The sequence below is a fragment of the Musca domestica genome, unplaced genomic scaffold (assembly GCF_030504385.1).
Source record: "Musca domestica strain aabys unplaced genomic scaffold, Musca_domestica.polishedcontigs.V.1.1 33, whole genome shotgun sequence".
NCBI lineage: Eukaryota > Metazoa > Arthropoda > Insecta > Diptera > Muscidae > Musca > Musca domestica.
In genome coordinates, this window is record NW_026712312.1 from 9,378,820 (window position 1) to 9,405,897 (window position 27,078).

Genomic DNA, 27,078 nt, shown 5'->3' on the forward strand with positions numbered 1-27,078 from the left:
GATCTCTTCAATTGGAAATGCCAAGCCCATTGATATCGATGATGAAGCTGGTTATAACTCCATATTGAATGTATGATATGTGCGTGTGTGTCAATAGCCCTCTAAGGTAGATTTTTTAATAATAAAGAAGAATTTGTAAAATATGCCAAAGAGAAAAGCGTATTATCCACACATACAAAAGAAACAATATAAAATTTGATCAAATAGTATTGAATGAATCCAATAAATGCCAAAATAAAATATCGCCGTTCTGCCTTTAAAATATTTGCACAAACCAAAAGACTCTGTTGTCACATCTATTAGCGTATTCTTCTGTCATCCGACGCTTATTAGAAATTCTTCCAGTTCGAAGTTAGTAAAAGTGTTAACGGAGAAGATAAAATATAAACACAAAAATAGAAATAAATCATCAAAGATAGCGCTCAAAGATCTTTGTTGTCTAAACAACAATGACAACAACGTCGTCGCAGCACAGCAAGCATGCCAGCTTTGACGGAGAAACCAATTAAACCGCAAAGATGTTGTTAACGAATGAGGGAATGTGCGAATGAATTAAATGAGTATCGGTGGAGAAGTCGTCAACAAACCTAAGTGAAGGCATTCATAAATGGTGAATGGCATGAAGCCAGTAATGATACATAGAGTTGCCATCAAAATTCAATTTTTGTAGTTTTTTCCTATTTTGGTGAATAGCAATGCAGAGGCCATTAAGGATTTTAAAAATTTAAATTTCCATCATTGTTTATTTTGGATAGATTAGGTGTACAATTTGTTAAAATATTCATAAACGGCCTGTATTTTATTGCATGGGTTTCAAAATAAGTTTTTAAGAACAGCGTCAGCCGATGAAAATGTGAAGGAGGAAAAAATGAATATTATGTTACCACTTTAAGGAAGTTACATTCATTCAGAAATTTGGGCTTCTGTGGAGGAGGTGCGAGAAACATTGACCCAATATTGTACATTTTTATAACCTCAGCAGTATGGCTAGAGAGGGCATATGCCATTTGATACGGCCAAAACGTGGCTTATCGAAATAACGGTTTTAGACCCCAGGTTTCTTTGGACCAAATCCGTTGGAGGATATTTGGAGTCGATCTAGCGATGTCCGTCCGTCTGTCTGCCTGGCTGCTGCGCGCGATAATTCTCGAAGGGAGTATCAGATTTTATCCAAATTTGGATAGCAATATAGGTCCACTCCTTCTGGTACCTCCCCCACAAAATATCAACATTTTCAAAGAAAATAATTTATTGCACAAAAAGAGAAAGAATAATCCTATTTTGCTCCATCTTTGCAAAACTTTATTTTTGCATCAGTGCTAAGTCACGTCCGAAAATGGACAATATCGGTCCACTCCATCAAATACCTCCCCCACAAAGAAAAAACATTTTGAATAATTAAAACTCTTATAAATTCTGATTTAAGTGTCTGATTGTCTTCAAATTACATACATCACAATATTTTTATTATTATGGTATGAAGATGGAATACATCAGTCCACTCCTTCTGGTAACTCCCCCACAAAGGGTCAAAATTGTGAATAATCATGAGGCTCATAAAACACGAAATTATCATTCGATTTCGTCATAAAGATGCTAGAGATCGGACCATTCCTTCTGGTAAATGAAGAAATATATCTTAAGCTGACTCCAAGATTTCATCCCAATACTTGAACCACGTTTATGTCAAGTGCGAACATGTATAAAGTCCATCCCCTTTTTCTCGTAACTCTCCCCAATAGAGTCAACATTTTGAATAATTTCTCTCAAAATTATATTTCAATTTCTTAGTGTATTAGAAATACCAATCTCCCCTTTATATCCATTCCACAACATGGCAACTCTATCATTACTAATCCTTTCTGAAGGAAACATGATAGAAATATATATATATTTTTTTCCAGGGAGTGTCCCACAATACCAGGCAGCGTTTGCTGGACACTGACAACAGCCGCACACACACATCACGTTACATATATCCATTTTTTAATATTTCAAATTTCCATTAATTTATTTCTCTTCCCCCGACTACTAATAAATAAGCTCGCTCATACCCTCGCATGCTTCGTAATCTATCAGAATGCATGGCGCGGGGCAAGCAGAGCCCCTACTAGCCCTAACAAGCTATTCCAAAAGCAGCAGTTGTGTGAGATACTCTTGTGAGTTGGCCGCTGTCGATGGTTGTGGTTAGAGAGACTGGTGTCAAGCGATGTGCTTTCCAACTTCAACGTCAGTCTTTAAAGAAACTTCTCACAAAACGGGTGCTGGTTTCGATTTTAGCGCTAACAGTCAGACTGAACTTGTAAATAATTCGCGTGTCGGTTAGCGTAAATTGACGCTGAAACACAACAAACAAAGAGCGAGCTTAAATACGTGCAAACATACATACGTTCATGAGTCAACAAGAAGGCGACAACAACCTACGTTCGTACATAACTATCGGTCAACAAAACAACGGTCAGCTGTTCCAACCAGTGGTATGTGTTGTCGGATAACGAGTGTTACAGAACTAACAGAACCAGACTGACACACTCACTCATTCACTCACTGTCTATCTTGTTATTCCAAGCGTTGTGCGACTAAACCAAAGCGGAGGCGGGTAAACGTGAGGATAAATAAAACATTTCCTGTCAGGATAGTGTCCATTACTTTTTTTCTTGAGGTAGGGGACGGTGTGGCCGTTGGTCTAATGTTCTATGACTTGTGTGGTCAAGTGAAATACAAGTAGAAGACCACGCCAGCAGCATAAGTCATTAAACTCGCAAGTGTCTGGTGTGTCGTGGTTGTTCTAGTTGTTGTTGTTGTTCTTGGTTTCATCATAAATTTCGGGCAAAATGAAAACATACCAGAGTACACACCCGCTTGGAAATTCCTCTACATTTAAAAGCATTCTTCTTACGTTTCATTTTGAATCAGTTAAAGGCACGGCTATAGGTCTCAGTTTGTATTGCCAGTGGCAAAAATAAAATAACAACAACAACAACTGAATGCGGAATGCTAAATAACACAGTTAACATTTTTTGTTTGCCCTGGCCATTCCAAGAAGTAACAAATAGAGTGTAAAGAAAAGTTCAAAGAAAAGTGCAACCCATTCCAGATGTTATCTTCAGAAATATGTTTTTTTTTTTTTTTAATTTGTATAAACCACATCGACCCAAAATAGGAGAAAACAAAAAAAAACTTTAGGAATGTTGTCGAAACACTCCGAAACCAGAATGACGAATGTGTAAAATATGTATCAGTTAGGGCCGAACAATGAAAAGGTTAAAGAATTGAAATTGGGAGAAAAAATGAAGTCGCCTGCACATTGGTCGATACTCTGAATGCTTTCTTCAGCTTTCTTTTCATAGAACTAATATAAACTACACTGAATAGGGCCCTAGGGCCCCACAGCCCCTACGAAAAAGCTTACATTTTTGGTTATAATTCATAAAAAAAATAATCTTGTTTCCAATAGGTCCCTTGAAATAGTTTCTCAATGTATTTCAGTGTACGTCCTCTGTTATTGGCATAGAACAAATACAGACTGGAGAGTAAATACAGACTGTCGTGAGTATTCGAAGAGCATGACTATGGGGATATATAAATCATAACATTTGGATAAGGAAATCAAAGTAATAGAAACACACCACTTATATGTGAACTAAGAATTACAAAGCCCCATCAAAGCAAGTCTTTAACCCAGTGAGTACCGATAGAAAAGATAAATGAATCAAAATTTTATGCTGATTTGTCACACAGGACAAATAATAGCCAATATTGCCTTTTTCCAAATGACGACACGATTTGCGACTGCTTCCTATACTTTATATAAAAAATGTATATACTTTATATGAAAAATGTATATTTCATATACTTTATATGAAATGTGTCCGAAGTAATCCATTTTCAGACTTCATCTAATACAGATAAAAATATTGGTATGGGGAAAATTTGAAGGAAGTCGCACATTTATATAAACTTTTATGCGAAATCATAAATTTCGATAAATTACATATTTATATCACATTTCTGGTTGAGAGAAATATTTAGATATAGCAAGTTGAAAAGAATCGCCGACTTGTTTCGGAAGTTATGACAGATAAAAAATATTGGAAATTGTGGCCCTTTGTGGTTAAGGTATCATCTTCACAATATATCTTTCGTTAGCAAAAATATTTTGATATGTGAAATTTGGAATTTATTTCGCTTTCATTGAGCGTTTTGCTTGAACCCTATGTGGGGGAGGTACCGGAATAAATGGTCCGATCCAAGTCTGAAGGAATCGGATGTTAATTTCGCGTTTTGAGTATTCATAAAGCTCAATATGTATACTCAAAATTTTGACCCTTTGTGGGGTAGGTACCAGAAGGTGTCGACCGATACATATATCCCACATTCAGATCTTGTGTTAGTAGAAATAATGAGATGTATGAAATATAAGAGAACCGGATGCTTCTTACGGATTTTATGATCGCTTTGTTTATTCAAAACTTTGTGGGAAAGGTACCAGAAAAAATGGTCCGATCTCTGCCATATTTATAACTGTTATTTTGTTGATGGAAGTATTGAGACGTGGCAAACCTGAATGGAATCGGGCGTAAATATCGTATTTTATGAGCTTCATGAATCTTCAAAAATGTTGACCCTTTGTAGGGGAGGTACCAGAAGGAGTGGAACAATATTTTCCATCTTCACAGCAGACCTTGGGTTAATAAGAAATATTGTGATGTGTGAAATTGTTGAAGACAATCGGACACTTACGTCACGTTTTATAAGAGTTATATTTATTCAAAATGTTGACCCTTTGTGGGGGACGTACTTGATGGGGTGGACAGATATTGTCCATTTTCACAAGTGACCTAGCACTGATGCAAATAATTGGATTTGCAAAGTTGGGGCAAAATCCGGCCCCTGTTTCGCTTTCTGTTGTTGAAAATGTGACATTTTTGAGGGGAAGTAACAGAAGGAGTGGACCGATGTTGTCCATCTCCGAACTCGATCTAAGTTTGACAATAATATTACAATGTACAAAGTATGGAACAAATCGGATACTAGAGAGTTACCGTGCACACCAGCCAGACAGACAGACGAATGGACTGACAACAACCCTAAATCGACCCCAAATGTCCTGAAACGAATTTGGTTCAAAGCCATTATTTGCTTGAGGTACGTTTTGGCGGTATCAAATTACATACTCCAACTGTAACCATATGACTGAGGGTATAGAAATATGTTGACAGCCATCAGAACATATAAAAAGAATACCAAAACTCAAACTGATACAATTCTCGTCGAACAAATCAAACAAAATACAGTCACCATATTTCTGAGCCCTATCTCAGACAGATGGGCGGAAACAAGTAAAAAAGCAGCTAAGTTCTGCCGGGTCGATCCTTTTATACCCTCCACCATTTGGAAGAAACTTGAAATTTTTCAAAAAAAAATTCCATCGAAAAATACCGCTCAAATGAAAACCGTTATATGTGGGCTATACGAAGACGTGGTTCTGCATAAGTAATTTGTGTCACGAAATTTGAAACAATTCCGGAAATCTGAAAATACCGAATATCTGGGGATACCGTTACGTGGGGGCCCATTTTCGAGCTTGACCTACCTGTGATGTCATTCGTTTTGATTGTACAGACGGTGATTACAACAGACGGGCGTCTTAAACGCCAAGAACATATATACTTTGTTCGGTTTAAAATTATTATTTCGAGGAGTTATAAACGAAATGATGAACTTTTTATGCCCTCCATATTATGTAGTGTGTCTTAAACCGAATTTGATGGGGTATTAAAACAGAATTTGGTTAAAAATAACAATGGAGGAGAAATCTGGTCTATATGTGGCTCGCTCAAATATGTCTTCTAATAGGCTCTTCCAAGTTCAATTTCTTTCAAAAACATTCTGCGTAGTTTCATAAATAAAATTAAGGATGCTACTTTCTGGGATTTGTGATCCTCTGCATTAATCTCCTGCCTATATCTTAATCATGACTTGCTTAATGACTTTCTAAAGGAATGAAGATAACTGAATCTTTGGACTTAACTAAATTTTTAACATAGCCCTGATTATTATGGATCAACTTAATAGCTTAAGTTAAAAACTGGGACGAAAAAATATTGGCAAATGTCCTTCCGCACCTACGCTTAGGTACCTTAAAACTGAAATTTATTCGAAAGCTAAAGGCTTGGAATGAAATTGACAATGGTTAAATTATTTTCAAAGAAAATGTTATACTTACATTCTCAAATGTCCAATTTTTATATATGGGATGCATTCCCGATTCCACTACACTTTTTACCACAAACGTTCAACTACATTCATTAGAAACAGCAAATACTTGTATACTTATGTATGGACATTTGGAACGCGTCCTATTTGTTTAGGCCTATTTACATATTTGGCAATTGTAATATATTAATTCTTTTATGCCAAAAAAATTTGATTTAGTACCTTTTCCCAATTTGTTTTTGTTATTTTTCTAAATGTCCAAAAAATATTCTCGTTTGACTTTCTCCCCAAATTCTTTTGCGACAGAAATAGAATTGACAACAAAAGAATTTTAAAATTTATTCGATTGTCAGTTAATTATTTTTGATTTTTTTCCATTGACAGTCAAAGTTATATTTTTATTACTTTTTTCCAAACATTTTTAATTTAAATAAACGACAACAACAACAAGCAAGAACCAAAAATTCGCTGTATTCTCCCCATTGTCAAACCAAAACCCCCCTCCAAAAAAGGTGTAAGTATGTACGGGTGCAACTTCTGCTGTTCGGTGTTAAATGTTTCCGACGTTCGTTCCCTTCATTGCGTTTGTGGCCCATCGACCGCTTGATTGAAATTGGACTTCAATTTCAAAACAATGATAGTATCTCTCAATTTAAAACCACAACAAAAGTTGTTATAGTTTCCATTTCACCATTTTTGGTCGAACCAATGCCGCTGATTTTTTTTCTTGTTTTTTGTTTTCTGTTGCCCCTTCTCTTCCGTCTTCCGTCTACTGCTGCCTGAAGGCTATTGGAATGGGAGGTTTGCGAATGCCAGTAAATGTCGATGGCATGTTGACGGCTGTTCGGTGTGTGGCTTCCCACACAGGAATTTCATTTGTATCAATTGTCGCGCAATTTCATATAAATTGGAGACTAATTAAGTTCATATTTTATGCTGAGTGGTGTGCGCTGAATGGGTGTTTGTGTGTGTGTGTCACTTATTTCTGGACGCCTCCACTGGCCGATTGAGAGCTGTGTGTAAGCTGTTTCAATTTTCACCTCCAAATGCACACACAAATATCACAGGATTTACGTAATGATCATTATAAAATCATTTATTTGGCGTTAAGCCTCGTAATCTTTTCCATTTTTGGGACGACTCTATAATTGGCAAGGCCATATTTATTGTTGAGATAATCGAGCCCGCTGGCTGTCGGTTTAAAGGGAAACAGAAACAGAAATTGTTTGCCAAAGGCAATTGTAGGTCAGTTGTTGTGGGAGTCATTGAGTCAAACATTTCAACAAAATCCTTAATTAATTTAGGCAACAATGTTACCGGAAAAGTGTTAGTGGGAAGTTGTTTGTTTGAAATATGTTTTCAGAGAGCCTTCAATGGTTAGGATGATGGCGTTGCATAAAAAGTCACAATATTGGGCAGAGCGTCACATTACATGGCGATGGGTATATTTGTGACTAGTTAGTCTTACAATACAGCTTTATTGGCGCCGCTTCGTATTTTAATTGCGATTACCGAACAATTAATTTTTCAAATTTTTAATAGAAATGAACACAATTCCACTTGTAATCTAAGTAATTGAAACATGTGACCTTGCATCAACTTTGTAATGTGATATTCCTGAAGGCTTAACTTATATTAGAATCTGTATCATTATTTTGTTATTAATTGTATTTTAGTTACTTGTCATCCCCGACTTGTTTCTTTGAAAGTTTTAGCGCAACGTCTTCTTTTAAGGAACAAAAGAATCCTTCATGAAATATACGTTAATAGACACAACAAAAAAGTAAAAACAACATTAAGTTCGGCCGAACCGAACTTTTAAAACTCTCCACCTTTGGGAAAGAAAACATTTTTATATAAAAGTATCTGAATACAAATGTGTTCCGCTTTAAACAACAAATACCAGTAAGTCCGTTTGCAGAATGCAGTTAAACTTATCAAAAAACCATAAAGTGATTAGGCCGCTATATGAGGGCCATATCAATACGGGAACCTCCATAAACAATTTTATACTTCAAGTGGGTAATTTGAATAGGATTATCAAAATACCGAGTTTTGATGGGAATCGTTATATGTGCGCTATAGGAAAACGTGTACCTAATTTTTTTTAATGTTCCGCCGACGGAGCTGGAACACGTACCAATTTTTAGAAAAATCCGTGGAAAAATGTGGCAAAAGTCATAATAATACTGAACATCCGGAGGTACCATTTTGTGGGGGCTAAACGAACACGTGGACATACTATGTTCCGTTACAGGATTACGAACTACAATTACCAATTTTTGGACAAATCCGTGAAAGAATGTGGCAAAAATCATTAAAATACCGAATATCGGGAGGTACAGTTATATGGGAGCTATACCAAAACATGGACCAATATATATTTTGTTTCGCCACCGGAGCTAGAACCCATTTCGATCTACAAATACTAATACATAAACAAATCCGTGGAAAAATATGCCAAAAATCATCAAAATACTGAATATTGGGAGGTGCCGTTATATGGCGGCTAATCCAAAACGTGGACCTATGAACACAATGTTTTGCCACCGGTGCTAGAATCCATTATAAACTACAAATACAAATTATTAGACAGAGCTGTGGAAAAAATATGGCAAAAATCATCAAAATACAATGTTCCGCCACCGGAGCTGGAACCCATTGCAAACTACAAATTCCAATTTTTAGACAAATCCGTGGAAAATGTGGCACAAATAATCAAAATATCGAATATCGAGAGGTATCGTTATATGGCGGTTATTCCAAAACGTGGACCGATATATCTCATTTCCACTACCAACCATCCTAGACACAATACAAATTGTTCTGATAAATTTTTAAGCTCTTTGTCAAATCGCGATTTGAACAGACAGACAGACGGACATCGTTAAATCGACTTAGAATTTTATGCTGATTATGAATATACTTTAAGGGGTCTACGACGAATATTTAGTGATATTACAAGGGGAAGGACAAAGTCAATATACCCTTTTTTCAAGGTGGAGAGTTTAATTAGTTCTTTTGCACTGTATTTTCTTAAATAGCCCATTATTTTCAACCTACTGGTAATACAGAAAGTAATATATTTACATTACTATGTAATGGGTTATTCGGCTCATACTAATGAAGCATGCAATTCACTAAAATTCCTATAACCACCACCACCACCGTCAATTAGCTCAAAATTGTTTATACCAACAATTATTTGTATAAACAAATGCGTGCATAATTTTAACATTTCACAAATATTTGAGATATATTTTTGGTTGTCTTTAATTTCATTATTCTTCCAATTATGCAAGTATTTGTTTGCTGCAAAAACCGGTCTTGACATAGACTTGTCTTTTTTAACGGTACAAAGCGTAAAAAACAAAGATTTGAAATGGGTAACGTCACTACGAAACCAAAATTACTCAATCTTTCCTTCATTTTCCCTGCTTCTTGAAACTGTAGTAATTTTAAATAAATTGAAAATTTCAACTATTAATAATTCCAACATTTTGTTCCTGGCCACTATGCAGCAACGCACTTTTCTCAAGTTCCGCCATCCTCAAACGCTTCACTATCATTTCATATAAATCATTTGGTTGTATTTCTCCCAATTGAAACCAATTAATATTTGTTATTCCCATAAATGCATGGAATTCTTTGATTTACCCCCCTCTTTCCTTGCCAATTTTCTCCATTTCAGATATTTCCAATTGAGTTTTTCCACTTGAAGACTAACTTCAATCAGCAGTGCCACAAAACCATAACGACAACAACGAAAACATTGTTCCTATCCCCATCCGAAGAAGAAGAAGGAGAACTAGATTGATTTGCCAGCGAAGTTGAGTGTAGGGGAACAACAGATTCTTATCGAGACAACCAGACCGACCGGACAAGCAAATAATGAACTGAAGTCTTTTTCTTATAAGCATCTTCTTCAAGAGCGGATAGTAAAACCACCATAAAGAGATACTCAAGTGGCCTATGGTCGACGGGCAAATGGATAATTGCCAGCAACTTGAAAAAAACAATATGCTATAAAACAAACTCAAGGAGAACGAACAGAAATAAATAACAAAAAGAGAAATAACAGCAACAATAGGAGTAGCGGAGAAAATAGCCAAAGATCTTCCAAAGCAGCGAATCGAGTGTTGCAGTAAAACACAGGCTCCACCATCATCATTAGTTGTATTCAAGAAGGAATGACTTGGCGTGATCAACAACGATCGAACAACGAAAACGGAAGATTGTGCGACAGACAACAAACCAAAGAAGTGTTGTCATCTTTTAAATTTGATCAATTTGAGGAACAAGCAACAACAATCCCACCAACACCACTCATCATAACAAGAGATCAGCTTGGCCAGCCAAGTGAGTCATAGATTGCCATCAAGTCATAAGCTGATTTGTACACCACCGCCAACAACAACGACAAACGTGAAACAAAGGCAAAAGCTCAAACTCAAAAGACAATAAATAAATATTGAATTTGGCTCGAATCGAAATCGTTTAGAAGTCGTAACCAGAGACGTTTCAATATATTCTAGTTCTATTCGAAGCGATCTTACTCACGTTCATTATTTAAAAATATAACGCCTATTTCTGGAGAGTACAACCCAAACCCCACGCAAAACAATAGACTACCTTGCCAGCTTGTTTCGGATTTTTCTTTTTTATTTTTTGCAAAACAAAGCTACCGCAACCTACGACGAACCAGCTAACAACAGTCGTGCCATTCACGCCGCCATAGATTACTCATTCATACTTCGCTTCGATCACGTCACGCTCCTACATAGAGCGTTTGACAATTGACTTGCTGCTGCCATCGCAGACGCTTGTGTCGTCTGAACTTCTTGCCGAGACAAGCTATCTGTGTCTCACAAAACGCCAATAGCCCGAGCTGTAATTTTTTTTCTTTGTCTCCGCTGTCATCATCGTCGTTAGCTGTGAACATATTTGGCGATGGCGTCACAAGGTGTCGCTGCCACCTCAAGGCTGGCTGAAATGCAGGTGAGTTTGCGCGATTAATGTGTGTTTAGCAAATAATAATAACAACAACAACAGCAAAACTGTTTATTGTACATATTTATGGTTATCGTTTTGTATAAAATTAGTTAAAATGTTATTCATTTATTTATTCTATTTAGTTTATGCTAATTTGTTTAAACAATTTCATTGATTAAACAAAACAATTTGTCTTTTGGAGTGTTATCGTTGGGCGCGTTCCAACCGGTTCTTGCCATTGTCCATTTGTACAGAGTGTAGGTAATGGTTTTTCGAAGCGGTATGGAAACTATATAAACACGAACAACGTTTCGGATAAGTTTTGAATGTGGGCTAGCTCATAGAGGTCTTTCTTCTACATTAACGCCATGCACCTATTTAGTTATAGAATTTAAAATTAACAAGTAAAAAATAAAAAATAAAAAGCAGCTAAGTTCGGCCGGACACTTTACCATTCGGAAGGAACTTGAAATTTTTAATTTTAAAATAAAAACCTTTATATAGAGGCTATATAAAGACGTGAACCTGTAACGATCCGATACTTTAAATACGAAATTTGAAATCGTTCTGCTGAATAATGTCGCTAATATCATCGAAATACCGAATGAAAGGAGGTACCATTGTATGGAGACTATAGAAAGAGGTTGACCTGCACAGACAATTGTCTGTCATAGGCTGTAGTATCCATTACAAACTTCAAATACCAAATTTGAAACAATTCCGGTGAATAATGTCGCTTAAATCACCAAAATATCGAAAACAGAGAGGTACAATTATATGGGGGCTATACCAAACGTGGACCTACATTGCTCATCTTGAAGACCAAAAGTCCTGCAGACATAATATACATTTGAGTAAAATGTTATCAACCTACTTCATTTTGTTCGGAAGCTATAGTGATTTCCACAGACGGACGGACATCGCTAAATCGACGTAGAATTTTATACTGATAAAGAATATATACCTTGTGCGGTCTAAAATGCATATTTTGTGGTATTACAAACGGAATGATAAACTTAATATACTCTCCATATATGGGTACTATACTAAAACATGGACCTATTTAGACAAATCTCTTCAGTTTGAAACTGTCACTAAAATACCCAAATAACTTTAAATCTGTCGGCACAGTTATATGGGGCCTATAAAGCCCATTTTCAATACCAAAAGGCTTGCAGACCTAAAACACAACTGGGTAAAATTTTATCAACCTACATAATTTTGTTTGGAAGCTCGACGGAAGTATATTGCTTAATCGACATAAAATTTTATTCTGATCAAGATATACACAATTTAATTAGGAGGTGTTACAAACAGAATAACAAACTTAACACACTCCATACTATGGTGGAGAGTATAAAAAAAGTGTACCGATTCAATTCAATTTCGAACTTAACATGCTGACAATTAAATAAACACCAATTATGAAGTGTAAACATCGCAGACTAAGAAACAGATGTGCTAGTTCTTGTGGATTTTTATGTTAATTCAGAATATAGATTGGTACATCTGTTAAAATATTCGCTCTTAATCTATCTTCCACCTTCCAACATTTTAAATTTTACATTTCAACACTCGACTTTCAGTAGATATCCATTTGAAAAAGAGGGATATTAGTTTCATTTAAGTTCATTTCCAAAAAGGAACTAGGAAAAATAGCCAACAAATGGCTAAGGGAATATATTTCAACACGGCACAATGTGCCCATGTGTGTCAGTAGGCAATTAATAAACATTGACATTCACAATGGAAAATATAAATGCATTACTTCTACAGCTATAATTGCTTGGATGAATCATGCAGTTGTGGTGTCATGCAACACGTTCATACATGTCGATAACGAGCCAGATACAGCTGAAAGCGAAATAGTGGCTATAGTAGGTGGCTTACACTAAATAATGCAGATTATTGCCGCCAATGAAAATTTTCTTGAGTGAATAAATACAAATGTTATAAAATGTCATGGAAATGCGTTAGGCCAACCAGGCGTTAAACGTTTCTAAGACAGGTATGAACGAAGGCTACAAATTAAGCGATATCGGCGAGTGATAAACGAATAGAAAATTAAGTCATATTAAATAGCATAGATATTTAACAACTAAAGAATTTAAAAGTTTTTATAAAAACTAAAGTTTAATTAAAACTTTGATCAGTTAAAAAAAAAACTAATTCGACGAACAATTTTTTAATTTTATTTTATTTAATAAGTTATTGTGTCTTTTTGATTGTTAATCATTGTTGCAAAAACTACTCAAGCATCTGACAATTTTTCCGAAATATTCAAGTTTCTGGAATATAAAAATACTCGTGAAGCCAATTATCCAGCCAATTATCCAGCCAATCTCCATATATCGCAAAACATTCAATTTGTAAATATTACTAATTTTAAATAACATAGTCCGCTTCATAATAAAGTTCTTTTAAGTTGACGTTTAACATTAATATATATTTTACATAAAACGTGAATAACATTCGCCCCTCAAAACGTTCAAGTTAATAATAAGTGCTAGTTTATTTTAAATGAATTTAAAGCAATTTCCAAAGATTTCAATAAAGTATTTGACCTAAGCAGCAACCGACAAAGTTTCCCTGAATATTTACTCAGTTCGACCTCAGTTTTTGGCGTCGTCATCGGTGTCGTCCTCTTCTGTTTGTTTTTCTTTCATTTTTTGGTATGTTATGTCTTTGCCCATGTGCCCCCAAAGCCGGCATGGTTTATTGTTTCAAACCACAACCATGACAACGACGACGATTTTCTACACAGCAATCCCAATGTGTTATTAAAGGATTGCAAAAAGCAATAATAAGCAGTCGGTTCGATACGATTCAATAAAAAACGTAGAAATGGTTGGTAAACAATACAAAAACAATAACAACAACCACCATTGTCAAGAAATACAAGAAAGGCATTTTGATTTTCTTCTTTCAAGTTTTTAATTCAACCTTTGACTTTCCTTGTGTTCGGTACATACTTTAAAGGTCGACTGATAATGCCAAAACCACAAAATTTTAAAATGTTTACCAAAGAAGAAAATTAATAAAATAATAATAATAATAATATTATATTCTCCGGCCTATTCGGAACTTCATTGAAAAATACATGAATAATTATAATTTCAAGAACAATAAAGAAATTCTTGAAATAACGTGAGTAAGTGAGTGAATGAACGTGAATGTCTGCAATGGGAGTCAACGTTATTAATTTTAAATGAAAGACGATACTTAATTGGAATAATAACTGCAATAAAAACTATAAAGAACAGAAGACCAACTGTCGCTGGCACGAAACTAAGTTTGCCGATTTTTAACTATCAGTTTTTAAAAGATTTCAACGAACAAACACCACTGTCTGCAGATGGGAATTAAATAGAACCTCAAATTCGATTTTATAAAGGACACACACACCCGCGAAGAGTTCAACGGAATACAATAAAGAATTTAATTTGTGTGTCCTTCTTCCTCGGCACGCTGCTGGCAATTTAATAGCAACAAAGTACACATGTACGGAAGACATGTAAGTCCTTACCGTCAGAGTATTGTGGGTGATTTCAATGGAAAATACCAAATCGTACAAATTAAATGATTAATGATTGAATAAATCTACTCAAGCCGCGATAAGAATCTAAATAATGTCATTAATTTAAGTCGAATATAGAGTTTGTGTTTCGAGGAAATCCTAATTATCTTTGAAGGGAAAATTGAAAAACATTTGTAATGTAAATGAAATCATCACATTTCTGTCCTACGCCGAAACATTGAGATCTAACTGGAATGAAAAAAATAGAAAATAAATTTTAGATTTCTCAAAAAACAAGTAAAATAGTATCAGTCGCTTTTGCCGACAGATGTATACCCTCAGCCTTGAGTTATGATTATTCAAACTGACGTGCCAGATTTGGACTATATCCACTACTTCCTATATGAGACACGTTCACATTTTTGGAAAATGTGGAAATATGCGCGAAGTATTCCATTTTCATTCTTCATCTAATACAGATATAAATATTGGTATGTGCAAAATTTGAAGGAAATCGAACATTTACATCCAATTTTATGCGAAATCATAAATTTCGATTACACACATATTCATATCAGATTTAGAGTTAATAGAATTATTTGTTACGCAAGTTATGACAGATATAAGTATTAGAAATTGTGAACCTTTGTGGCTGAGGTACCAGAAGGGGTTCGCAGAAATTTATCATCTTCACAACAAATCTTGTGTTAGCAAAAATGTCTGCATGTGTGCAATTTAAAGAGAGTTGGAAGCTTATTTCGCTTTCTTCGAGCGTTTTGTTTTTCCATATCTTGAACCCTATGTGGGGGTGGTACCAAAAGAAATAGTGCGATCTATACCATCTTTATAAAAGATCTTGTGTTGGTGGAAATATAGAGATGTATCAAGTCTGAATGGAAACGGGCGTTATTTTCGCGTTTCATTAGCTTCATAGATACTCAAAATGTTGACCCCTTTTGGGGGGGAGGTATTTGAAGTAGTGGACCGAAATATACCATCTTCTCACCAGACGTTGGGTTAATTAAAATATTGTAATGTGAGTAATTTGAAGAGAATCGGATACTTATTTCGGATTTTATGATCGATTTGGTTATTCAAAATTTTGACCCTTTGTTGGGGAGGTACCAGATGGAATGGTCCTATCTCTACCATCTTTATAACATATCTTGCGTTGATGGAAATATTGAGATGTGCCAAGTTTGAATGAAATCAGATGTTAATTTCGCGTGGGGGAAGTACCAGAAAGAGTGGACCGAGAGATTCCATTTTCACATCAGTCCTTGGGCTAATAAAAATATTATTATGTTTGTACTTTAACGACAGTCGGATACTTACATCACATTTTATAAGAGTTATAATTATTCAAAATTTTGACCCTTTGTAGGGGGGGGGGGGAGTTGTTGATGGAGTGGACCGATATTGTTCATTTTTGCAGCCGACCTAGCACTGATGAAAATATTAGGATCCGCAGCTTTGGAGCTAAATCGGATTTTCATTTCTCTTCCTATGCATTTAACTACTTTTATTGAAAATATTGACATTTTGTGTGGGAGGTACTAGAAGGAGTGGATTGATATTAGCCACATCCGAACTCGATCTAAGTTTGCCAATATTATTACGATGTACCAAGTTTGGCTCAAATCGGATACTCCCTTCGAAAGTTATCTTGCCACCAGCCAGACAGACAGACGGACGGATGTCGCTAGACCGACTTCAAATTTCCTAAAACGGATTTGGTGCAAAGAGATCTAGGGTCTAAAACCCTTATTCCGATGAGGCACATTTTAGCCATATCAAATGACATATACCCTTTCTACTGATAATGCTGAGGGTATAAAAATGTATATTGATCTCCAATTAAGCATGTGTTTGCTCCCACTTTGATTTTACTTAATGAATTAAACATTTAAAACGAATAAAGTTTTATGTATATATTACTGACACCTTTGAATGCAATTATGCACTAAGAACATTGTTCTGATTTAAATAATTTAATATTTTAAAATTGTTAAGTTTACTCCCAAAAGCATTGTTTGCACTCTCGTCGAATTTTTTAAACTTTTACTATACCCCAACTTTGTTATGAAGGGGGATTACATTTCGGAAACCACACACCATCTCGGCAACACCTTTTTTTGCAATTCCTGTAACCAATTACATTGAACTCGATGTTATACACATTAATGTGCACACCCACATACATATGCATATTAACTTACCATGAATTAATGTCATATTCACCTGCAAATATTTATTATATGATACAGTATTGTAATACTGTAATACATTTGTATTTGAATTCGACAACTGTTTATTAAAACTATTATCATTGCCATTATATTCGAACAATATTGACATTTACATGCAACAATTAGGCGCAGTTGTGTTGCCATTGAACTTGTTTCGTCAGATAATGTTAATATTGTCATATATTGAATTACGCAACCTATGAATAATTTATTCGTATTGAATGAAGGGCCACACGTAATAGCTAAATAATATTTAGCAAAAAAGTTAAACTAAATATGGCAATAAATACATATTCCATGAAACCATTCTGTAACTATACGAAAACTTGATTTTACGAAGAACATTAAAGGCCCCACTTGAGATCAAGTGATTTCTAATGATCATACTCTTTTCATTGTGTATTTGTTTGACAACTATTGCACAATTAAATTAATAGTAATGTCTGACATTTACTATATTGACAAGTCAAAACTCATGGTTAAAGCAAAAGAATAGATAAATAATGAGAAAACTATATGAAATTATGATTCATGAGCAGTTAGTTTCAATTTATCAAAGTATTAAAAGTAAGTGTATCAATTAGAGATATTTTTATGTGACAGCATAAAAGAAAAACATAAGTCAACATTAAAACTTTTCACGTAGCTCTTATAACTTGTTACAAAAATAGAGAAAATTTACTTATTTGAGCAATTCGTCAATTCATCAATCGTCCACTGGCCCCTCACAACATACCCACGTGTTCAAAAGGACATTTACCCACTCGCATGAGTAATCCTGATTTTGTATTAAAAAGCAACCATTGTAATAATGATTGAAGTGTTTTGCTTTGAGAGAAACAACGAACGTGTGGTTGTGTTTACTTAAAGGGTTGGGAGAGACAGCAACAGTCATAAAAATAATAACACCAACTTCGCGCGGGCGAATACAGAACGAGCAAGCCCGGCAAAATGAAAACTTTACAAAGGACTCGTGGACTGGTGAACTTTATTCAAGCATACCTACTACATACATATTATATGCATATGTACATGTGTATATGTATACGGCATGTTTGTTTTTTCTTGTTTATTTTAATGTGTACATGCATACAAATTCTTGTTCCGTAATTGTACATTAGGGTGGTAACAACTATGGTGGAGGGTATAAAAATAGGAAGGCACCGTTTTAGCGGCTGTATACAAAAACGTTGACCGATAAAGCCCATTAACGAACTACTGACAAAAGACAGATATGTTCAACATTTCAGTCTCCTCTCTTAATTCGAGTGAAAGATAGCGTGATTACGACATATAGACGGGAATCGTTGGGTCTAACGTGTGTATATCGAGGGGTTACTAATGAAATAACAAATGTAGTATGGTGGAGGATATAAAAATATACTTCACTTACGGTCAATACAGGCGATTTTTGCCCAGTCGGATGTAGGAAACTGAAATAGATGATATCTTCATTAATTAAACTGAAAATGAAATGAATATTTTGTTTATTTTACATCGATAATTCATCAGACCATATTTTCATTTAGATAAACCTACTCTTCCACAAAAAGTTTCCGTTGAATTCGTCAAAATATATTTTTTAAAAATTTAAATCAGTTTTCAGTGAAGGGTAAATGTCTCATATAAGTGGATGAATTTAGTAAATTACCTCTGAATATATTTTGTTTCTGGAATCTAAAGTCGTCAAATTAAGGGGGTCGGGGGTATTTTCGAACACGAATGAATTGTAAGTATCCTTTGGAAAATAAAGTAACAATTATCCAAATACCGAATATGGGTGCTATAAAAATTCGCTGACCTAAGTGCTATAAAAATTCGCTGACCTGGGTGCTATAAAAATTCACTGACCTATATAGACAACTTTCCTCCTAGGAGGTAGGTGTTCATAATGTACTTCAAATACCAAAATATGGAATATGTGACAACAATAAAAACAACATAAAAACAACAAATAGACTGATATACTCCATATTTTATTCCTTATAAATTTCAGAGTCGATCCCTTAAAAAGCTAAAGTAATTATCTTAAGCGGGTATGTTTAAATCGTCTTAGAATCGCCGATCAAGAAAATATATACTTTGTTGGGTCCTTAATGAGATTATCTCGATGAGATACAATGGTCAAATTTGTTGTACCTTAAGCTAAATGGCCATAAGAAACTCATTTAAATAGATAAAAATAATTAATAAATATGTACATCATTTATATAATTATATTATTGACTGTGAAACGTCTGAACGTCTGTCATGTTTCTCGATAATTTCTCCACCCTCATATACATCATCATACATGCATGCTAATACACACATTCAAACACACATTAACGATTAAAATTAGTAGAGTTCTAACGGTTATTAACATTTAAGTCTCTACAACCCCAACACATTGTTAATGCCTGTGTCTGTACTTGCTGTCCATGTCCTTCTAAAAAATACTATACTATCTATCTGTCCACCATTATCAGATTACATTTGGCCAGTAGCCGGGACAAGTGTAAGGTTACACACACACGCTTCATGATAACCGACAGTGTTGTTTGGTGTTTTTCATTACGAAGCGGTGACCAGTTTCACCCAAAACGTCACCAAGTCGATACGCTATAAAACGTTAAACTTCCGAAAAACAACGAAACTGATTAGTTATTTAAATTTGAAAGACTTCTCTACTCTAAGCGGTGTTGTCTTGCCATTTTTGTAAAGTATTATTAACAAATTAATAAACTGCAATACATTACCCCCCGCAAAGTGAACCATGTACGACGACTACCGAACCCGACCGCAACGGCTAAGTGAGGAATTCTATCGAGAAAATGTTGTGCCCGTAAAGCTAAACGAATCGTGGGCCGGTAGACGTCTGGTTGAGGCTCTGAGTCAGCTGCCGCCACAAAGTTTAAGTTCATCATGGGATGTGAGTTCAGTTGTTGGTTTTTGTTTTTGATTTTGCAAATTCATAACGGAAACCGATATTTAATTTTTCTAATTTTCTAACACACAGCAGCAAGTATGGCTCAACACAAGCGTTTGTTTCTATTTAACGAAGGTTCTACTATTTCTGGTATAGTTTTTCCTTTTTGCTCTTAATTGTCGTTCATTCGACAATCGCACAAAAATAGACATACATTTGGGCGTTTTGTGTAATAACAAGTCTAGATTTAACTCCGCGTTGGTGTATTTTATTTTAAAGATAAGAAATAAGCAAAACTAACAATTTTATTCAGCTTTTCAGTGAGGAGCAGTTAGTCGAACTTTGTGATTGGCACGGATAAGATTTAATTGAAAATTGTCTTCTCTTCGTTCTTTTTTGATTCCAGATGAGATTTCAAAGAAAACAGCTACTGGAACGGGAGCAGAAGAAACTGGCACTGACGGGAAGTGATAGTGGAATCGAGACAACAACAACGACCACCAGAAATGCCATTGGAAATGGAAAGGTAAATGTTATGACAAAAGGTGGATTAGTAGCTAAATTATCAGTGTGAAAAAAATTGTGATGTTAAATATATGTGTCTGTCCGTTCCATTAAAGTAACCCAAATTGTGAAACGCGGTCGAGCCGCATCGAAAGATTATGAAAATATGTCAAATATTGTGAAATTATTTTTGAATTAATCGTGAAAACCATTTGAAAATGTCTTAATGGACATGTTGGAACACCTTGCAAGCCTTCAAACTGAACGATGTTTTATATAGCTCCGGTTGTAACTTACATGGACATATAACAAACAATTCGACCAGAAAAATAAGATACCTCAGATTATGGTCATAATTGTAGCATAAAATCGCGCCTATACTTGAAATGAATCTTGTTTAATTCGAATATAACTATATAGATATATCGCATCACATTCTTATCTCTATAAAATAATTTTATTCTAAAGATTTCAAGTTGCTTGCAATAGGCAAAGTTGTAATCTCTTTGGACTTATTCAAAGATATTTCATTGATGAAACCCGTGTTTTTAAGATGTTCTGCAAGAAAAATTTTTATTAATGCACGTAGAGAAAATATCCTGATTGCGAAAACAACAAAAATCTTAAATTACCTTACCTACATGTTTTAAGTCTGTATGACAAAAGATTGTAAACAAAATCAAAAAATAATGTATTTATCATTGTCTCTCCGAATTCTAAAATTACTATCATTGAACTTAAACAAAATGTTGAATAATAATAAATTCTAGAAGTATCTATTAACTTAGGTATGGTATTAACAACGTGATAGAATTGAAGATTTTCACGTTTCATATCTAAAAATATTCGGGTCAAATTGTTGGTTTTTATATCTGTCAGTTATTGTTGACATTTTTTTTTGTATTGCATTTAATTTTATAAAAATTCACTTTTCGTTAAGGACAAAAATAATCTGTTTAAACCTGGCTATTTTGCAACAACGCAATAACTTCGGTATCTCAACAAATGAATGCCAACACTGTTCTATTCGCTAAAATATCTTAAAAATTATTCGTTCTAAAAAAAACTCCATACTTAGGTATATGTGTTAACCATAAAATACCAATTAACCTAATGCTTCCACTCGCCCAAGACTTGTATCAATAATCAAAATCGTCTATTTACATTTTTGTTGTTTTATTTATAAATAATATTTTGTTTGGCTCTTCTCCCCAAAGGTTCGTCAAATGTTCGAACAACGACGCGGTGTGGGCATTGACCGCAGTCACCCATTGAAACCAATAACAACAACAACGACTACCACCACAATAACAAAAACACAACAAAATCCTGCACGTCGTCTAACTGGTGGAGGCAATGCAACTACTACTGCCACCCGACGAACCGTAGTTACCACCACAAGGCAAAACACCACATCAACATTGAAAAGTTCCCACTCAAATTCCAGTCCATTCGCCTCGAATGGAAATCTATTCGGCGACGAATTAGATTCGATGGATAATTTGGATAGTGAAACCTTGCCTAAGGGGTTTTCTTCCTTAAGTCTGGACAACACAAGAGTTATGGGCCCACCCGTCAGTGATGGTAACAACAACAGCAGAAGTTCGAATGGGATTCGCAGAGACGTTATGGACACAACAGTTACCTTGGGCCGGAAGCCTACAACAACGAATGGCATCAAACTGAATCCAGTAATAACTAAAAAGTCACCGACTACGACAGCACCTCGCACAATGGCTGCTGCCCAATCAAGGACCCCGAGCAGCGCGAGTCGTACATCAACAGTGTCCCGAACGTCGGCGGCATCCAGTAATGGAACAGCAACGAAATCCCCAGAGAAAAAGACCCCCACATCCGTCACTTCAACAACAACCAAAACAGGAGCAAAGGTAAGAACCATTCACAAATTGAAGTAAGTCTATTTTCAAAATATTTTTGACCTGTACTACTGGGAAAGCACTTACCGATTTTCACAAACACTGTTTCACTTTTTGAAGAAGCTCCAATGAAAATTGGCTGATTGATAAACGATCAAACGAAACTCGAAGGAGTTCCTTAACTTCACACTTTGTAAAATGGGTCACTCGGCTTTAGAACTGTATTTATTGATCAATAAACAATTACAATTTCACTGAGACTCATAAAATGATGAAATGAACTATAATAATGATACATTTATTATATTCTTCACAAAAATTAAATTAAACCAAATAGCTTCAATCTGTTGACACAAAAGAAAAAGGCGCGACTGATTTGTTTACCAAACAACTTCTAAGCTTTAGCAAACTAACGGTCAGTTCCCCACTTATTGCTGACGTAACGTGACGTATACGCATCAGACGGTACAGGGCGGTACAATCAATTGCCAAAAGAATGCTACCATATCAGTCGCACACCAGCCAATTAGTATTTTTACTGCGTGCATTACGGTACGATGCTGTGACAGGCATACACAGTACAACTGCTCATGAGACAGTAAAAATTCTGATTGGAGGTGATGATGATGATGTTAAGCCACAAGATACTAAATCCAATCAGAATAGATATTTTTATATACAGTTTCTTTCCACAACTAGTAAGAGAGTAAGAAATATTCCAAACATATCACTAAAATAGAAAAGACTTTCTAGAACTCATAGAATTGACAATGGTTCGTTTTCGCCCACGGTGACACATAAATCTATCGTGATTTAAAGTATATATATTTAATATGTCAACTTTTGAAATTGATATGGGGAGACATTTCCCATTTAGAGTTCCTAGATATGATCTTTCACCCATGCAAAACACTCAAGCCCTTTTGGACATTTTCTTTACACATCTATGTAGTTTAAAAAGCAAAGACATCTTGAAAGCTTAGCATAAAATTAGAATGTCCTTTAGATATTTTGGAATGCTTTAATCATAGTATTATAGCGATGTTAGAAGAACTTATCTAAATATACCTATATCCAAGACATTCAGAATTTATTTATATTGTACCCACAAATAAGTCATAAGTAGATAAGTCATTGTTTTATAGCTACTAAATTATTTATTTTAATTCTTTTTCCAGACCACATCTAAAACTGGAAGTAAACCGGCCACATTTGTTATGGTAAGAACAATTGAGTCATTGATTAGATACCCAAAGTCTAAAATTATAAATAATTTATTTTCCCCAACAGGCTGTGAAACCGCCCCCTCGCATCACAACACCACCCCCCGGTATGGCCACTTGTCAGTATTGTAATCGCAATTTCAACGAAGATCGCCTATCCAAACACGAAGAGGTCTGTCGCAAAATGGTCACTACCAAACGCAAAATATTCGATGCTTCAAAACATCGTGTCAAGGGTACGGAAGCAGAAAAATATGTTGCCAAAAAGAAGGGTGTAACAGCAGCTCCTAAGGCTGCTGTGGCTAAGAGTACACCAGCTGATTCATCGAAGAAGGGTAATTGGCGCAAAAAGCATGAGGAATTCATAAATGCCATACGTGAAGCCAAAAAGGTACAAGCTTATTTGGCCAAAGGCGGGAAGTTGAGCGACTTGCCACCACCACCACCCTCTGAGAATCCCGATTACGTTCAATGTCCCCACTGTAGTCGACGTTTCAACGAAGCTGCAGCCGAACGCCACATACCGAAGTGTGCCAATATGCAGCACAATAAACCGAAACCGCCACAGAAGAAACGGTTTTAAATAATCTCGACTTCAGTGGATCACTGTATTTCTACATTTCCTGTCATCACTCATATTCGATGATAAATGGCATTATCGACATATTTTAATACAATTTACAATCTGCTATCCATAATGAAATATTATTTCTTACTAATTATCTACTAATCTTTTTTAAAAAGGAGAAAAACTGAAATGTAATGAGCGTTAGTTCTTATAATCCTGTACATGTTGTGATAAATTATTTGTGAACTCATTATTTTTTGTTTAGTTCTTATTAATCGAATATAATGAAAGAAAAAGAGTTGAATTTAAAAATAATAAACCAATAGACATTTGAAAAGTTTGTATTTTTGTTTTTATTCAGCGGTTTCCATTCTCTCCTCACTTTCAGTATCCTTTTGAGCGCTCTTTGCGGCCAAACGATCTATTAAAGCTTTGACCGCTTTGGCAGCAGTATTGATTTCTAAGCCCTCCATTGTATAGGCCAGATTGTCAAGACTGGCATCGTCATCATCGGCGAACCAGTTTACCAACATTGCTACACAGCCGCCATCACGATCGGCATTTTCTGTTTCAAAGTACAACAACTCATCTGCAGCATAGCCCAGCTTCTTGCCCAATTTCTTCCAGTCATCACCAATCAAAGGGGCCAACTCCTCAATTTGTTCTCGGGAAGCTGTCAGTGGTTTTGTGTGAGCATTATTATCCTCCTCACCCTTTTCCAAATCATTTGTTTCCTCTTCATCCTCAAGGACACCTTCGTCGTTGACTTCATGTTCGGCTTCCTGTTCTTGTAGATTTTCCTGGATTTCACCCGAAGATGTAGTGCTCTCTGCATTTGTGCCATTCGAATTTATTGCGGCTTGCTTTAATGCATCCAAACGGTCCTTAGCCAATCGTTTTCGTACGGCATCTAAGTAATCTGATATTTTATATGATGGTGAATTGATAAAAGTAAAGAAATGTGGCGATTGACGCGCCAGCAGACGCAAAGCACGCCATTCGAAAGACGTATCGCTTTTGTCGCGAAAACTTTCCAAATAAGTTTCGACCTGTGGTAGAAAGTTACGCTCTTCGCTTTTACAAGCCTGCAAATTATCCGGAGAATAGTTCCAGAGACGTGTAAGAACATCGCTAAAATTAAGAGGCATTTGAAATACGAGATGAATGGTGTTTTCGTCAATCTACATACTTGCCCAAGAAGAATTTTCCTTGTCTGTTGGCATCTTTAAGGCAATCACCCAATGTTTTACGTTCGCGCTTAGCCGGCGGGGGTTTATCATCTGAGATATTCTCCTCAGGCTTTTTAAACTCTTTGCATCCATCATTTTTCCAATTGTTCCACATTTCTTCACGTTGTAGCATGTGTTTTACTGTACGAGAGAAACGTTTGCCATTTGGGGGCGTTTCTTCCAGCAACTGATAGACTTTTGCTTCGGTTTCCTTAATAAAATCTGACTGAGCTGGGGTCAAGGTATTCGACTCACTAGTTTGGGATTAAATATAGTTTTCATTAGTGAACATGAAGCAATGAGTTCTATAGCCAAGCTTACGCTTTGAATTTGACAGTCAGTTGTAAATACTGGAAAAGTATAAGGAACTGCACCAAAACTGCTCTCCGAAAATTGGCATCGGATAGTTGTAAAGCCAGTAGTTTCGGATTTGTTAGGAATTTTGCAAAGAAATGGTCTACCTTTTGAACCGACTGATCTATTTCATTTTTGAAATCCATGGTAAAGCTAATATCCAAATCCATTTTATCGTTTAAGTCATCATTGTTATCCTCCAGTTGAGCAGATGCTGAACGCAAATCCTCCAATTTGAAGCTGGAAAATGACTCCAATACTGTGGTGGCATGCTAAAAAAAACAATTTGAAATTATTTCCGTTTATGTACTCTATTGTTACCATTTCCTTACAGTCTGAAACATTTTCCACGAGGCCTTACTATAACATTGATTTGGATTCCGGAAAAAGTCCTGCAGTGACCAAAATTTACAATATAAATTGTAATCTATTTTGATGGGTATATCTTCAATGTCCTCCAATGTATCATCCAGGTCCTTGCCATCGACTCCATAGTCGGTAACATTCTCCAAATTGAATTCCGACACTATGTTAAGTCCTGATCTCTCCGAAAAGGGAAAGAATTTGGAAAGGAATAGAAGAATGCGACCACAGAATACTGTGTTCTGGGCCCGACTAAGACGCCGCAACAAGTCATTACACATTCGTAATATGTTATTTTTACAGGAAGAGAAGAAAATCTCTTCCTTCCAAACCTCAACCATATCCTCGACATAATTGAAAATCTTTTCACATTTGTCCAATGTTTCAGTCTCAAAGATATCGCCCAACAGCACTACCGGTATAGTGACTGACACGATTTCCGCTCTCACCGCCTGCACCGACAACTTCACTAACTTGCCTATGGAATCCACATTATCGCTGAGATTAAACATCAATATCTCTCGAAAAGCCTGGTCCATTGGTGATTTTTTGTCATGATCCGAGTTGTTTGCATAGCTGTCGTAAGCTTTTCTTAATACCTGGACATCGTTTTTCTCGAAGGCTTCCGTCAAAGATTTCTGCAAGACCCCATTCAATTCAAGATGATTAGTGTAATATAAATGTGTGTAGCACCCAATACTTACGGAAAATGCTGCATGCAAACCTGTAAAGTCTGTGGATCTTTCGACTGTTTTTGTCATAATAAAAAAGATTCTTTAAAAGTAACAAAAATATCCCCAGCGATTCTATTGAACAGACACACAATTGCTTCCAACCGCTGCCGAAAGTAAAAGCGTTCCACCAAGTCAACAAAAAAAGACAAAACATAATTCTCGTTAAAAAATAACCAGAAAACGAAATGAGCAATAGACTATGTTGTTTACGAATGAGAACAAATGCATAAGGCCGATTACAAATAAAAAACAAAACAAATACTTCTTCTTATTATTGTACAATGTGAACTGATAACACAAGCCAAATTAATTCATGCATATTTCGATTGTTTTAAGAAAAA

At 35.5% G+C, this 27,078-nt stretch overlaps 2 protein-coding genes across 6 annotated transcripts; one reads left to right on the forward strand and one right to left on the reverse strand.

Moving 5' to 3' along the window:
- Window positions 1-2,208: 2,208 nt before the first annotated feature.
- Window positions 2,209-24,397, forward strand: LOC101897306 (mucin-2). Of its 5 annotated transcripts, none has more exons than XM_005188131.4 (6): window positions 2,209-2,477; window positions 9,911-11,217; window positions 20,292-20,411; window positions 21,607-22,278; window positions 23,445-23,486; window positions 23,557-24,397. In XM_005188131.4, the coding sequence occupies exons 2-6, from the start codon at window positions 11,170-11,172 to the stop codon at window positions 24,070-24,072; spliced, it is 1,398 nt and encodes a 465-aa protein (XP_005188188.1). In that variant the 5' UTR covers window positions 2,209-2,477; window positions 9,911-11,169; the 3' UTR covers window positions 24,073-24,397. The 5 variants fall into 5 exon arrangements, with proteins under 5 accessions (XP_005188188.1, XP_005188189.1, XP_058981466.1 ...); XM_005188132.4 differs by lacking the exon at window positions 2,209-2,477 and adding an exon at window positions 6,592-6,733; XM_059125483.1 differs by lacking the exons at window positions 2,209-2,477; window positions 9,911-11,217 and adding an exon at window positions 13,199-13,219.
- Window positions 24,308-26,865, reverse strand: LOC101897929 (THO complex subunit 1). Its single transcript, XM_005188135.4, has 5 exons — window positions 26,708-26,865; window positions 25,973-26,641; window positions 25,608-25,912; window positions 25,247-25,540; window positions 24,308-25,188 (listed from the first exon to the last, which is right to left on the reverse strand). The coding sequence occupies exons 1-5, from the start codon at window positions 26,762-26,764 to the stop codon at window positions 24,411-24,413; spliced, it is 2,103 nt and encodes a 700-aa protein (XP_005188192.1). The 5' UTR covers window positions 26,765-26,865; the 3' UTR covers window positions 24,308-24,410.
- Window positions 26,866-27,078: the final 213 nt, after the last annotated feature.

Coding starts and splice junctions, on each gene's coding strand:
- LOC101897306 (XM_005188130.4), top strand. CDS start 19,733: ATGTACGACGACTACCGAACCCGACCGCAACGGCTAAGTGAGGAATTC. Junction 19,889..20,291: donor GTTTAAGTTCATCATGGGAT/GTGAGTTCAGTT, acceptor TTTTGATTCCAG/ATGAGATTTCAAAGAAAACA. Junction 23,487..23,556: donor AACCGGCCACATTTGTTATG/GTAAGAACAATT, acceptor TTTCCCCAACAG/GCTGTGAAACCGCCCCCTCG.
- LOC101897929 (XM_005188135.4), bottom strand. CDS start 26,764: ATGACAAAAACAGTCGAAAGATCCACAGACTTTACAGGTTTGCATGCA. Junction 25,541..25,607: donor CTGACTGTCAAATTCAAAGC/GTAAGCTTGGCT, acceptor ATCCCAAACTAG/TGAGTCGAATACCTTGACCC. Junction 25,189..25,246: donor GGAAAATTCTTCTTGGGCAA/GTATGTAGATTG, acceptor TCTTAATTTTAG/CGATGTTCTTACACGTCTCT.